The 14,468-nt window shown below is 51.8% G+C and overlaps 5 protein-coding genes across 5 annotated transcripts; 2 read left to right on the top strand and 3 right to left on the bottom strand.

Annotated features, from left to right (window-relative positions):
• Positions 1-206: 206 nt before the first annotated feature.
• On the bottom strand, positions 207-755 carry J4E90_003585 (uncharacterized protein; the record flags this gene model as incomplete). Its single annotated transcript, XM_051433153.1, has 1 exon — positions 207-755. One exon carries the CDS (start codon positions 753-755, stop codon positions 207-209), a length of 549 nt encoding a protein of 182 aa, XP_051293051.1.
• A 1,154-nt stretch (positions 756-1,909) lies between these two features.
• On the bottom strand, positions 1,910-2,775 carry J4E90_003584 (uncharacterized protein; the record flags this gene model as incomplete). The annotated part of the gene is made up of 2 exons (XM_051433152.1): positions 1,910-2,504; positions 2,567-2,775. 2 exons carry the CDS (start codon positions 2,773-2,775, stop codon positions 1,910-1,912), a joined length of 804 nt encoding a protein of 267 aa, XP_051293050.1.
• Positions 2,776-7,051: 4,276 nt separating this feature from the next.
• On the top strand, positions 7,052-8,576 carry J4E90_003583 (uncharacterized protein; the record flags this gene model as incomplete). The annotated part of the gene is made up of 2 exons (XM_051433151.1): positions 7,052-7,385; positions 7,435-8,576. 2 exons carry the CDS (start codon positions 7,052-7,054, stop codon positions 8,574-8,576), a joined length of 1,476 nt encoding a protein of 491 aa, XP_051293049.1.
• Positions 8,577-10,763: 2,187 nt separating this feature from the next.
• Positions 10,764-13,162, top strand: J4E90_003582 (uncharacterized protein; the record flags this gene model as incomplete). Its single annotated transcript, XM_051433150.1, has 2 exons — positions 10,764-10,988; positions 11,054-13,162. 2 exons carry the CDS (start codon positions 10,764-10,766, stop codon positions 13,160-13,162), a joined length of 2,334 nt encoding a protein of 777 aa, XP_051293048.1.
• Positions 13,163-13,386: 224 nt separating this feature from the next.
• Positions 13,387-14,142, bottom strand: J4E90_003581 (uncharacterized protein; the record flags this gene model as incomplete). Its single annotated transcript, XM_051433149.1, has 4 exons — positions 13,387-13,550; positions 13,665-13,754; positions 13,821-13,928; positions 13,998-14,142. 4 exons carry the CDS (start codon positions 14,140-14,142, stop codon positions 13,387-13,389), a joined length of 507 nt encoding a protein of 168 aa, XP_051293047.1.
• Between the last annotated feature and the right edge of the window lie 326 nt (positions 14,143-14,468).

Raw genomic sequence — 14,468 nt, 5'->3', positions numbered from 1 at the left:
GGTCGTACCGTTCACGCTGGAACAAGCTCTTGATGTTGACGATTGTGGCCCCTAAGCAACCGTCTTGGGCGCATGAAGCCAGGAAGCATCGTCGCCGTGTCCGTTGTCGAATTCAAAGCTGATCCGGAACCTCTACAAACAGCACATCTTGTCAGCACACCTCTCGTTCCCAGTCCCTCACGTGAAGGGTAGGATAGGAGGGGGCTTTAGACGTGCATAGCGCCACGACCAGTATGCGTAGTCCTTGCCTTGAAGTGTTTCCAGAACATGATACCCCCAATGACAGCTGAGATGAACCAAAGCAGCATGTTCGTCAGTAGCACCCACACCCCGTTCTTCATCCTGGTGATACCCTTGTTCCCTTCTGGGTTCTCCCCAATGAACATCTTGCCGAATATGCCAAACGCGACGAGATAGCACAGGAAAACCAGCGCATCAACGGCGAAGAAGAACCACGCCTTGATAAGCGGTAGCATGGCGAGGAGGGAGCACAGCGCGCCGAGTGTACCGCACACAACAGCCCACACCCATTTCGAGTCGACGTATTTCCCTTGCTTGCGCGCGTTGTCCAGGTCCACGGCGTAGAGTCCGATGACAGTGAGGCCCATGACGAATTGGAAGAAGCGCAGGACGAGGCGCAGGATGGTTGTTGGGGTGAGGGACGCGCCGAGCGAGGTTCCTAGAGTGGCTTTCTCGCCCCGGAGAGTGCTACGCGAGAGGAATTTGAAGCCCATAGCTGCTAGGACACTGAGCATTTTGCGTTAGCTGGGCTCAAAGAATTGGTCTATATGTGCGTGCGGATGTATGTGAGTTAGGTAGACAATGTCTTACCTATTGTAAATGCGATGCGCGACTTTGTAGAGTTTGCTGGTTTAAACGTCGTGCGCGGATGTCTCTCTTCAATCTTCGGTGTTTCGCAGAGGATCTCGGTCGTTGGAATAGTCGCAATGGATAGAGCGGGGAACAAGAAATAGTTGCGAACCGCAGTGATTAAACAAAAAGTCGTCTCTCGTACTGTGACCGAAACAACACCGCTGCGCTGTAACTTGGGCGTGCTAAACCTCGTTGGCACACAAGGTTTCTTTTGGACCCTGGGAACTTCAGGGTCTTGACAATGTCACCGTTCCCTCTTCCTTCCAAGCGCGATGACGTCGGGGGTTGATCCTGGAGTGGGATGTGGCTTCCAGGGATTAATTAAATTTGTGCACGCGCGCTTTCGGTGCGGATTGGGAAAGATCGGCAAAGAGAAGGTGTGACAGCAAGGCTATTTGGAAGAGACGCGATTAAAGGGGTATAGACGCTACTGGAACGATAGATAGGCAACGCGCGATAGAATGGAAGTACCAAGGGACTGTCCCGCGACTGTCAAAGCCGGCGGTGATGAGAACGAGACGTGGGAAGGACAAGATGCAACGCTGGAGACACATAATACGCCTCTCCATAGCCTCTCTTTTAAATCAGACCGTGAAGTACTTCGTGGCATCGGAAGCGTCAACCCATGCGTTGGCGCCTGACCACACGTCCAGCGCGTTGTGAACGTGTGGCTCTGGTGACCCTGTTTGAGGCGCCGACGCTGACGTAGTGGACCTCAAGTAGCGTTGCGTCCAGAGCAGGGGTGTTTCACAATGTGATTCGCTGGCAATACACCAGCATCTGCATCATGAAACTTACCGTGAAGTCCGAGGTAACTTCGCTGTCGCAGGAAATGGCGTGCGACGAGCAACATTGGACTGGGTGATGGGTTGACAGTTTCGCGCCTGGAAGCTATGTAGTTCAAGATGTCTCTGTGGTGGCACAGGTACGGTATCTGTCTAAAGAGTAATATTGTTTTAATCGCGGGGTATTAATCACCCACGGTTTGTACTACGCTCACGTACAGCTATCCAGCATACCAAAGACATGAAAATGTCTAAGGACTGGAGTACTTGTAACCGTACTGCTCCTTGGCAGCCTTGATCTGCTCCATGAGCTTGTTCTCCTTCTCCGCAAACTCCTTGTCATCCTTCAGCTTCTGCAAGTACGTGTCGTTTCCAAAGCCGCTCTTGCTTGGGATGTCCAAGCCGCGCTGGACTGCAGGTCGTGCCTGTATGCGCTCCAACCACTTCTTCACATTCGGGAATGAATCGAGGTCAACGCCGGAGAAGCGCAGCATGTGGGCCCATCCAAAGCTGGCAATGTCGGCGATGCTGAATTTGTTGCCTACGAGATAGTCGGTGTTGGCGAGGTGCGAGTCGAGGATGCCGACCAGACGTTCGGTCTCGCCTGTGTAACGCTGCATGGCATAGGGAATGCGCTCCTTGGCGAAGCGGTTGAAATGGTTGGCCTGGCCTTGCATAGGACCAAGGCCGCCGTGTTGCCATGCCATCCATTGTTCTGCGCGCGAGACGTCGAGAGGGTCGCTAAAGCTGAATTTGTGCTCGGGATCGTAGTGGCGCGTGAGGTAGGTGAGGATCGAGAGACCTTCTTGGACAGCGAAGCCACCCTGGTCGTGGTCGACGATTACACTATTTGTTGGCATCCATGGTCAGTACACGTCTCAAGCAGTTCGTAGGCTGGCATTGCTTACGGGATGCGTCCATTGGGACCGAGCTTGGTGAACCAAGGCTCTTTTTGTGTGTTCTTCGAGATGTTGATGCTTTGCCATGTGTAGTCTTTTCCGTAGGCCTCCTTGAGCTCCTCGAGCAGAATGCTAGCCTTCCATCCGTTGGGCGTGCCGAAGGTGAGCAGCTCGATGCCCTTGTCCGCCTTGAGTCCGGTGGGTTCGCCGTCAGCCATTTCGGGAAGTATGCGAAGTAGCGGTTGTGAGCTGTGGAAGTGCGATCGGAGAGGTTTGCGCGTTTGGGCAGGGAGACGTGTGAATTGTCGGAGTTGTGAGGAGATTGAGGGTCGAAGTAGTGACATGAAGAGGGGTAGCTTCAGCGCGTTATGGAGGGGTTATATGCGGCCAGATGCATGTGGAGAGCGATTTCTTCCCAAGCTATTGCTTAGGAAGCATCCATGACGTCGTCCTCGTAATACTGACATTGCGCACGCGTGCGCATTGACATGATTGGTAAGTGATGAAATTTTCAAACTCATCGGACAAGTATGAACGGGCGTAAAGTCCTTGAGTCGCGTTCTCTGCTCAAGCTCGCGACGCGCTGTACCTTGTCAGCATTATCATGACTTGCGTGACTAAGCGGCTTCGCGATACACCTGGGCATTGACCCAAGCCCAACATTGGATATTTCGAATCGAGATAATTTAAACAAGGTGGTTCTTACTAGCTGTACGCAACCTGGCAGTTTGCACTTGAAGAAACTTGTGTTTTACGAGAAGTCCAAGAAGATTATGCATGGGATCTACGCCTATATCGATGGAACACTTGTGAAACTTGTAGAAGGCAAGTCTTTGAGACTTTTCTGTTGAGTCACAAACTACATCATAACTCGACAGAGAAGCCTTAAAGACTCGCCTTTTACCAGTTTCACAAGTGTCCCACCGACACAGAAATGTACTAATGATCGAAAGATCATCGTGTCTACATTGTGGTATACAAGCTCTATCCAACTCTCCTACTATACAGCCTCCCTACCTGCTACCATACCATGCATGCATTAGCAAAACTGTCGAAAACAAGCTGTAGCCCCTCAACGAATGTTTAGTTGACCTTGTATTCACTTCCACCTCCACACCAGCACCGTCCCTCGCCTTCTTTCTCGACATGTATTACTACATCCATACCTCGGTCCTTCAGGAACTGGTGCGAGCGCTCACGCACGTCTTCTGGATCTGCCATGCGGTTGGCAATGATATGAATCACGCCGAGAATGCGGCGTTGCTTGGGTGCGTGGCTATGGTCGTGGTCGTGGTCGTGGTCGTGATGATCATGCGAGTGTGAATGCGCATGTCCGTGATCATGGCCGTGGTCGTGAGAGTGGCCGTGATCGTGTGAATGGGAGTGATCATGTTCATGATGATCGTGTGGATGGTCATCGTGCTTATGGCCGCCTCCACAATCATGATCCTCCTTTGCGTGTGCTTCCGCGTGCGCAGCACCTTCGTCTTCAAGCCAGAACTTTGGTACCGCGTATCCGACAACGCCTCTCAACGTACCCAGTTCGCCTAAGGTATTTCTAATGCTATACTCGAGGTCGTTGGGCATACTCAGCATGAGTCTTGCGCCACTCGACTTGACCAGCGGGATCGCTGACAAGAAGATTAGGATTGCAATGATGCAGGACGCTATCGGATCCCACCCAGACCAACCATAGTACTTTGTAAGAAGGGTAGATATGATGACTGCAACAGAGCCAAGCGCGTCAGCAAGAATATGCAGAAAGATTCCCTGCATATTTTCGTTGTCGTGGGAATGTCCATGTCCATGATCATGTCCCTCATGTCCGTGATCATGATCGTGTCCATGGCCGTGGTGGGCATGGCCAAAGGCTACTAGGCCCACGATATTAACGATGAAACCAAGGATGCTGACAATCAAAAGCTCATTAAGACGCTGGAGTTCGTGACCTTCCCAAAGGCGCTCAAAGGCGTCGAAGATAATCTCTAGACTGACCAGCCTGGTTCTGATTAGTATATACGCAGAGAAGTATCCGTCATGATAACTTACAAAAGGAACACGCCGTTTGCAAAGCCAGACAGCGTATCGACCTTACCATAGCCGTATGGGAAGCGGGCGTTGGGGCGCCACTTGCTCATCACTGCTGCTGCAAGTCCCACGGCGAGACCAGCACAGTCGAAGAGCATGTGGATACTATCCGTGAGCAGCCCCAAGGATCCACTAACGAAACCGTAGAAGAACTGAACCATCATGAAGGAAAGGTTAAGCCTATCAAAGTTAGTCAAGCTAGCTCGGAATTCAAAACATGCTGAGCAGGAGGAAGTGGACCTACACGCCGAAGTACGCAATGCGTCGCGAATCCCGCTCGATCAGCACACTATGCACAATCGAGCCTGGAGTTGCGCGCGCGATAAGGAATGCCGAGATCCTAGAATGATTTCCATGAAGATGATGATCGTGATTATGGCCGTGGTCATGACCATGCGAATGCTTGTGTCCTGCATGCCCATGATCGTGCGAGTGGGGTACAGACGAACGGGTGTCAATGGCGACCGCCGCGATAAGCATAGCGCAAACCCAAGGGAACGCGATGTTGAGATGATTAAGAGCCTGGTGTTCCAAGAAGCTCAGGGCAAAGATGAGAATGCCGCTCAGTCTCAATCCAACCTGCTTTTGACTCCGTAATGATGCGGGAAGTGACAGGAAAACGAGCGCCGTAGTGGATGCAACCGATAAAGTTGAGAAGCCCAGGGTGTGATTCGACAAATAGGGCGTAGCAGAAGAAACAAGTGAATACAAAATAGTTGTGACAGTAAGGACAAGGCCTGAGGCAATAGTGAGTAGCTGGTTCTCGGTACTGTTCACTAAAGGCGAAGAGGGTTTTGGCAGCGATGCGCGAGATGACTTTTGAGTCATGTATGAGTCCTGACTCTTTGGTCCGGTCATCAATGACCAGCCTGCTGTGGGAAGAGGTGGAGGGACCAGGAGTAGCGATACTAGAAGGGTTAAATAGCCGATCAGGCTGCCTGTGACGTTGCCAGAGGTAAATATGTCAGCCGTCATGCCCAGGAGAAGGGCCCCGCAGGTCACCTTTCTGGTCCTTAATGTTCGTCGAATATCGTCCCAAGGTGTGTGTTTCCCTGGTTTCTGGTCCAGGGCACCAATGCCTGCAGCGACTGCTACTAACATGGCTAAGGCTGTCTTCGCTCCTCCTATGTGTAGAGATGCGTAGAAGGGCAGCAGGACACCGAGTATGTTGCTTGTCACACGTTTCGGCGCATTGCTGATATTGAATGTGCCCTTCTCCTCCTTCCGCCTGTCGAGTGGCTGTAGACTGGAGTTAACTTTGGCTATTACACCGACCAGCAGCAGCGTGCCAGACGAGAGAGCGAGCGCATGTAGTAATGGGAAGCCACTTGTTGCGGTCGCGTATTCGAGTTCGGGTGATTTCTCTGACACGGCTTCTGATAGACTCGACGGTAGCTCGGAAGGCGGTCTGACGCCGCTGGGGTATGCTAATGCGGCGAAAAGGTACGGGAGAGGTATTAAGAGCGCGGTAAGGGCTTCGGGCAGTTCTAGCCAGGATCTAGACAGTGTGTTAGTTGTGGTTCTCTTGATCGTCGCAGGCGGTTCTTACGAAGAAACAGGAGGAGGCGGCACATGCGCTGGAGACTCCTGTATAGGTGATACCGGCGAGAAACCATACTTCTCAACGGCAGGTGTCTTCCTGGCCGGTGAGCGACCCAGATCCGATTCACCCCGCGCCCGTCCTTTCGATCTTCCATTCGAGAAAGGCTTCAGCGTGTAGGTGGAATCGTTGGAGCCCGACCTCTCATGCCCGTGCTCATGCTCATGCGCAGGGCTGTTGTACTCGGTATACGGCGAGCGCACAGCGCCCTGCAGATGCCCGTTGCCGTTCATATCAGACCGCGTGTGTCGATGGCCGTGGTCTTTGGCGGGCGATGAAGGGTTCACGGTGCCATTCGCGTACGACGAGGGATCCGGTGTGTATTGTGACGACGAGCGGCCATGGCTGTGTGTGTGCGAGGTGGGCGCGATAGGCAGCGCATACGTCGACGCCATTCGCAACGCCACGTTCGTCCGCCCGCTATGGGGTCGTCTTGACTCGGTGAAGGTAATTGGCCGAGTGGAGCTCGCGATGCGCGATGGAACGTTGCTCAATTGCCTTAAGATGGCGGTGTTGGAGGGGAAAAAGCAACGTGGATCGCAGCCAGCAAGCGTGAGTGTGCTGCAATGAGGCTACGCAGCGCTTTGGCGTCTTGGTGTTTCGATAGCGGCGCGCGTTGCTGCACTATCAATAAGTTTCAGGGGTCTTACAGATTGACATGACTGTCATTGAGCGCCTTCCCCTTTTGGTCCTACCCCGGCTCAGATCTCCGCATCTCGTGGCTAGCCCTTGGCGTTGACGCACGCGGCGGCTGCCACGGTTGCCCGAGCCGCCTTGCAATTGGACAGCACTAACACAACACCAAAATGTTCGACGAATACACCTCGCCCGACAAGGACGGCAGCCTATTTTCTGTCATACTAGGCGTCGTTGTGACGTTGTCGACGCTGTTCACTGCGCTGCTATTGACGTTGCCCAGTCAGTATGATCCCTACAAGGATAAGCCGCTTCGGTTTGTGGGCGAGGATGGAAAGGATATCAAAATGAAGATGAAAGATGGGAAAGAGCCGATGCTATGGAAGCAGGGCCGCTCGGTACAGGTGGTGGTATTGGGGGACATCGGACGGTCGCCGCGCATGCAATACCATGCTCTCAGCATAGCCAAACATGGTGGGAAAGTGTTTCTCATCGGCTATCAAGGTTAGTGGTGTTTGTCCTGAAGACATTGCTAGCGGCTAAACCCACAAAGAGTCGGACATCCTTCCTGAGATCGTATCAAATCCTCTGATCGAGATCATTCCACTGTCACCAGCGCCAAGCTTTCTGCGTTCGAGCAGCAAACTTCTCTTTCCAGTTCTAGCACCTCTCAAAGTCCTTTGGCAGATATGGTCGTTGCATCGCGCACTCGGTTACCGCTCTAAGCCCGCAAGATGGACGCTCGTGCAAAACCCACCTTCGATACCAACTCTCGCTGTAGCAAGCCTGGTATGCTTCTTGCGACGTACTGATCTAGTCATCGACTGGCACAACTTCGGTTACACCATTCTGGCTATGAAACTTGGCGACAAACACCCTCTTGTGAAGATCTCTGAGAAGTACGAGAAGATATTTGCAAAGGCTGCATCGCATCATTTCACGGTGACTAACGCCATGGCCCGCGTGCTCAAAAACGACTACGGCGTGACAGCAGAAGCACTGCACGATCGCCCAGCCTCTATCTTCCAGCCGATCGAACAACGAGATCGGGAGAAGTTTCTCGCACGACTACCAGAAACAGCAGAGTACGCCTCGGATCTTTCTGCGACTTCGAAGACGCCATGGAAACTTATCGTCAGCGCCACGTCCTGGACAGCCGACGAGGACTTCTCACTTCTCCTTGACGCTCTCGTAGCTTATTCTGCAGAGTGTACATCTAAGACCTATCTGCCAAAGATTCTTGCCATTATCACTGGAAAAGGCCCTCAGAAGGAGTATTACCTTGCGAAGATCCGGGAGCTCAATCAACAGAAGAAGCTGTTGAATGTTGTTATCAAAACAGCATGGCTCACACATTCCGACTACGCGCTTCTACTCGCGTCCGCTGATCTGGGAGTCTCTCTACACACATCGTCTTCAGGTGTCGACCTGCCGATGAAAGTGGTCGATATGTTCGGTGCAGGCCTACCAGTCGTGGGTTGGGGAAAGTTCGAAGCCTGGCCTGAGCTTGTCAAGCAAGGTGTAAATGGACTTGGCTTCCAAAGCTCTGAAGAGCTCGCCTTACATCTGGCTACTTTCTTCGGCAACGATACAAGGCTGAGAGAGACGTTGAAGGAGGGCGCACTGAAGGAGAGCGAACATCGTTGGGATGAAGAGTGGGATGGTGTAGGCGGGAAGCTGTTCAAGCTCACATAACGGGAGAGCGCTCACGTGAGTGTAATAGATATATTGTAGGACATGAATAAAGTACGTTGAACGCTGACGGTCCGAAACCTTTCTAATACCCAAGCTCAAGTACTCCGCGCTTATAAATCCATCCAGAAACGTAGGCCACCAACAAAGCTGGTATGAATAAATTCATTCGAAAATCACACCAGAGTAACCACCGTCCCCAGTCATGCATTCACGCGTCGCACCAATGAATAGTGTATCAGCGCTAGGATCGTTAGGAAGCAGCACTGTGATTTCTTCATCTTTACCGTCATCGCGTTGACGGACCAGTTCCAGGCTTCATGAAGAGCCGTCATCGCTCTCGGTTGTCCCTATGCCGCTTCCACAAGTATCCACTTCCGAAGCGGCGGTGCAATCAACTTCCGCCTCATCTTCACCTGCGATACCCATTCCTCCCCGCCAAATCTCAGCCAGCTCTCTATCCCTCTCATCAAGATCCGTAGCATCAAGCTCCTCAGCCAAGGACCGCGGCGACGGCATCAAACTGAAACAAACGACTGACGGTGTCAAGACTTCGGTCGAGCATTCCTCCCACCGACCAATTTCTTCTTGAAATTGAGTTGTCACCCGCTTGTATTGTGCACGAGGACTTCTCAACTGACACTCCGTTTTCTCGAATTCCTTCCAAAGCGCAGCTTGCTTGATTCTTTCGCCGGTACCGGCCCATAGCCTAATTGCTCCCTCTCCACACGTGTGATGTGGTACTTTTCTCTCGTACTCGATGACGAGACTGTCCATCTCTTGATCGCATGCCAACATCGCTTGGAATAAATACTCGTGTTCTAGATCTCCGTACATAACTTTGTGGTACTGGTATTGTCGTTGTATGTCTTCGTGCAGGGTTGTGGTTAGATCTTCGATCATCTTGAAATGTTGTAGCGTGCGGGTGTGCAGTGGCTGAGGAGGGTGTTGTTGTATCTCTCCCATTCTGTTTCGATGGTTGGTGAGACTGGATGGTTGGGAACGCGGTATATGGTGACAAAGTATGTGTTTTGTGTGTGTTGACGAGCGTGGCCACAATTGAGCTCTCTTCGTATTCAATTATAGAGACTCCGTATCTTGGAATTGGTGTGTCGGTGGAAATTTTGGTGAAGCAAGAGAAGACCTCAAAACTTTTGTATAGCAAGAAATTGCAAGAATATTCAACTTCGCTACCAAGTTGAAGCGACCATGTAACCATGCACACATTCTAAATTTTTGTTCCCTTTTTGACCAATGTGCCTTGAGCTGAAAGAAATCAGAACCATGATTTGGTTGTCCAGAGAGGTTCACATGGTACAGATGCACATTGGGCCAATGGAGCTGATATTGTTGGTAAGAAGGCTTACCCAACTCCTGGTATACCAAAATCATTGATGACCAAGCTGCGATTCATCATACGTGCGCTCTACCGTAGCGGTCGTAGTGAGGCTACCGACTAAAGATCACGATATTCACGCTCCGCATCTGCCTCGTAAACCCGACTACAGCCTTAATGCGTTCCAAGGTTCTTCAGCCTTACCTGTTGAGCACGTGGATGTGGATACGTAAGCCTGTATGCCTGTGACACACTAAGTAGCCCACTACATTGCAACAGCCATCGCAAAGCTCAGAAGCACGGCCACGAACATTGTTGCCGGAGACATCCAATAGAAGGTAGGACAAAGGCAGTTTTATCATGGGCAGATCTACGCATGCCATGCGAATACAAGAGATAGAAACCCGGAAGAAGTCATGAGAGGCGGTGAAGTGCATAAAGACGATGTGGATGAACGTTATCGTGGTGTTTCGTTGGTCTGCAGGGTCGGCCCTTCCTCTCCCGGCGTGTCCGCGCCACCCTAGACCCTGTTTTATCCCCTATCGCTATATTTGGGCGTGCGTACTCGCCAGCACACGCGCAATCAGCCAGAACGTCACTTCACATTTCTTTCTTCGACTCTCAATCCCATTTTAACAAACTTCTATCCCCTCTTTCAGCATCTATTGCGCGTTGATCAAACGATCCTTTCTGTTCGAAATCTTGATCTACACACCGCGACTCTTGTGCGACTCTCCCGAACAATTAATCTCGGTTTCTCAACAACTTACGCGACATGCTACTCCGATAACCCGAAACCGATACGATCTACAGTCGCCCCATCTGGAACTGTTTGCTGCAACTGCGACTGAACCATGATGGATCGGATCGAAGAAAGATGGAAGGCTTTCGAGGAGAACCATCCTAAGATACGCACGCTTGTTGAGACAGTGAAGCCATACATTCCGCCGGTCAACTTCATTACGCTTCACTATGCCTACTTCATCAGTGTTACCCTGTTGGGTACACTCATCTTCTGGGGCGCGTCAAACCCATCCAAAAGCATTGGGTGGTGGGACAGCATGTTCATGTGCATGAGCGTAAGTAATTGCCTATGTACGAACTGCATGTGAGACAAACACTGACTTCGTACACCCATCTTTAGGCCATGACCGCGGCTGGACTCAATTCCGTGAACGTTAGTCAGCTCACCACTTTCCAGCAAGTGGAATTGGCCGTTTTGATGATGATGGGAAGCCAGGTACTGGTTAGCTACTTCACCGTTGCTTTCAGGAAACACATCTTCGAGAAGAGGTTCGAGGATATCGTGGAGGCAGAGAAAGAGAGGCGGAATGCGCGGAAGGGCGAGGTTGGGGCTGTGGTAGGAATGACGGGAGCTATGTTTGGGCTGCCGATTATGGGGTCATTTGGAGAGAACAAGAAGGGAAGTAAGCCGAAAGCAGAATCCAAGTTGGCCACGCCGCTGGAAACATGCGTTGAGGATATGCCACCCAGTACGCCAATCCAGGATGACCAAGCGCAAACCGGATTATCGCCCATATCACCTGGTGCAAGAGAAAGGACCTTGGCCCAGCATGTCGGTTTTCTGGATCCCATACGAGAACGCGTCTCCCACGAAAGACCCATGTCAGCAACGACAACAGGACATTCAATCTACAACGTGCAGAGTCATCAGAGCATGTCAAAACGTCGTCGTTCGCTGGCCGAAGAGTCTGGAGTAGGCGATAGCTTCAACGTGAAGACCTTCGTGAACGAGCAAAAGCGCAACATTGGCCGCAACGGGCAGTTCTTCAACCTATCGTCAGATCAGCGAGAGTACCTGGGTGGTGTCGAGTACCGCGCCCTGAAGTTCCTTTCCATGTTCGTGCCGGCATACTTCATACTCTGGCAGTTCTTCGGCGGAATCGCACTAGGGGCCTACATGTCTGTCTACGAAAGAGAAGCGTGCGCTGTGAATGCGCAGAATCCTTGGTGGGCTGGTATCTTTCTCGCTATTTCTGCGTACAGTAACGCCGGCTTTACGCTACTGGACGCAGGCTTTATACCCTTTCAGTCGTCATACTACGTCCTCGTCATCGTAACGATCTTGTCGCTCGCCGGACCAGCAGCCTTTCCTGTCTTTGTACGCTTCCTCATCTGGAGCATGTCTACACTTCTCGATCTCTTCTCCAAAGACAAAGAGTATGGCGTATGGAAAGAAGGCTTCGATTTCATCCTCAAGTTTCCACGACGTGTGTATACCAGTATGTTTCCTGCGCGAGACACCTGGTTGTTTATCGCAACCTTCGGCTCTTTTGTGACAGTAGACTGGATCTTGATTCTGATTCTCAGTATTGGGAACCCGACGCTGGAAGTCATACCACTTGGGCAGCGCATCTTCATCTCACTCTTCGAAGGTTTCTCGATTCCAACTGGAGGCTACGCTATCGTCTCGCCCTCGGGAATGTACTTTGACGTACAGGTCCTGTGGCTCGTTGTCTTCTACACCGCGGCGTACCCTCATATCATCACTATGCGCAAAACCAATGTGTACGAAGAACGCTCATTGGGCATATACGAGGGCGATGAGGCTGAGCCAGAACAACTCCACTCGGCGTCCAGCTCACTCTTCGATGTCGACGCCGCGATGCCTTCTTTGACCACCGCTGTATCACAGAACGAGAAGACGTCTCTTGCGCCTATCAAGTCTCTGGGTAAAGTCGGCCGTCGCGGCACTGCATTCGTAGGCCGTCAACTTCAGCACCGCATGACAGCCTTTCAGGGTGTCGGTGTCGCCAACGTGCCCGCAGCCCCTGCACCCTTAAAGCGAGCAGTGACTATGGACTTTAACCGAATGTCGATTCATTCCCTCAACTCGCACCCGCCAACTCGACCTCCTTCCCTCATCAGCCAGCAAGTTCGCGGCCAACTGTCGCACGATGTATGGTGGATAGCCTTTGCGCTCTTCCTCATCGCGATCATCGAAACACACCACTCTATCGAAGACCCGCGTACATACAGCGTGTTTACCATGTTATTCGAGATTGTGAGCGGATACACAACTATTGGAATCAGTATCGGGTTGCCGGATCAATCGTATAGTTTCAGTGGTGGCATGTACACAGGAAGCAAGATTGTTATGATCTTGGTTATGTTGAGGGGTAGGCACAGGGGTTTGCCTGTTGCGCTTGATCGCGCTGTCAGATTGCCAGGGAAGAAGTTGGCGGAGATGGAGGAGGAGGATGCGGAGATCAGAAGCATGTTTTCTCAGTGAGCGAATGCGATTTAGCGAATAGCGATTTCTTTGAGCCTGGTCAGTAGATTAGCAAAAGCAATGGATGCAACTCCGGAATCAGTCACATAGGCTGGACATTATGTCTGATATTAGATTTCATTGAATTCGTCAACCAACTAGCCCAGAGCAGCAGCAACATCCACCTGATAAATTACCTCCACACCACCCATAATCTCTACTAACAAGCTTTGCAACGACCATATCTACAAGGCAAGTCCAAGAGCCGCGAGCAAACCACCAAGTCCCAAAGCCGCAGAAGCCATGTTGGCGGGTGCAGCATTGCCAGGGCCATCGCCGGAACCAGCAGCACCCGTACCCGAAGGACTGTTACCAGTGCCAGAACCACCAGAACCGGAAGCACCCGTCGCTGAAGCGGTGTTAGACGGCATACCAGAAGGACGCGAAGCAGTCCCTGACATGCTTGTCATGGGACCGGGACCGCTGGAAGAAGCGTTCGAAGCGTTCGGAGCGGCAGACGTACCGGAAGCAGAAGCCGGGGGTGCTGTAGAAGCGGCGGATGGGTTGTAGGACGTTGTGGTGAAGGCGCATTCACGGACGATGTCGTTTACGTCTGTGTAAGTGTTAGTATGGAGATTGAGATGGGAGGAGTAGGTAAGGAGAGGAAATCAAGGCGTACCATTGTCCATCTCTCCTCCATTCTGCATGATGCATGCTGCGCAGAGGGGAACGGCAGTGTTTGCGTTTTGGCCGTTGCAGATGCATTGGCGCTCGGCCATGTCGTCGTCTGCAATGTGAAGTTAGTATATGGGTGTTCACTGGCTCGAACTAGACTCATTTATGAAGGAAAACTTACTGGTGCTGTTGTCACAGTCGCGTGTCAGCCTGGTGACTGAATCGCAAACTTGGCGGCACTGTTGGGGGACATCGTCGCGGTCAACGTCCTGAGCAAGACCGATGGCAGAAAGGGCAAAGACAATAGCGAGCTTCTGGAAATGCATTGTTGTGGAAGGCGTTGGTAGTAGTAATCTCAAGCGAGAGTCGTAGAGTGTTGTATTGTTGTTGAGTAGTGAAGACGGTGGTTTGCGTTGGTGATGCCCTTCATCGTGGGAAGTCTGAGGGAACTATATACCAGCGGAAACTGCTCGCGTGCCTACTTTCCCTTCTCAGACAGCCTTGCTTGCGCATCCAATCAAACGTTGCTGTTCCTAGCACAGACGCAGGCTTGACATCACACCGGGGGGATTACGTCTGACAGCAGACTCCGCCCTGCGCCCCAGCCAACATCGGGCCGTTGTCGGTTATCACGGGTGGAGGTTTGCCATGG

This window comes from Alternaria incomplexa (assembly GCF_024043165.1).
Source record: "Alternaria incomplexa strain BMP 0042 chromosome Unknown scaffold_4, whole genome shotgun sequence".
In the NCBI taxonomy this organism is placed as follows: Eukaryota; Fungi; Ascomycota; class Dothideomycetes; order Pleosporales; family Pleosporaceae; genus Alternaria; species Alternaria incomplexa.
The sequence above is the reverse complement of the archived record's forward strand: the minus strand, read 5'-3'. Positions and strand labels throughout refer to the sequence as shown.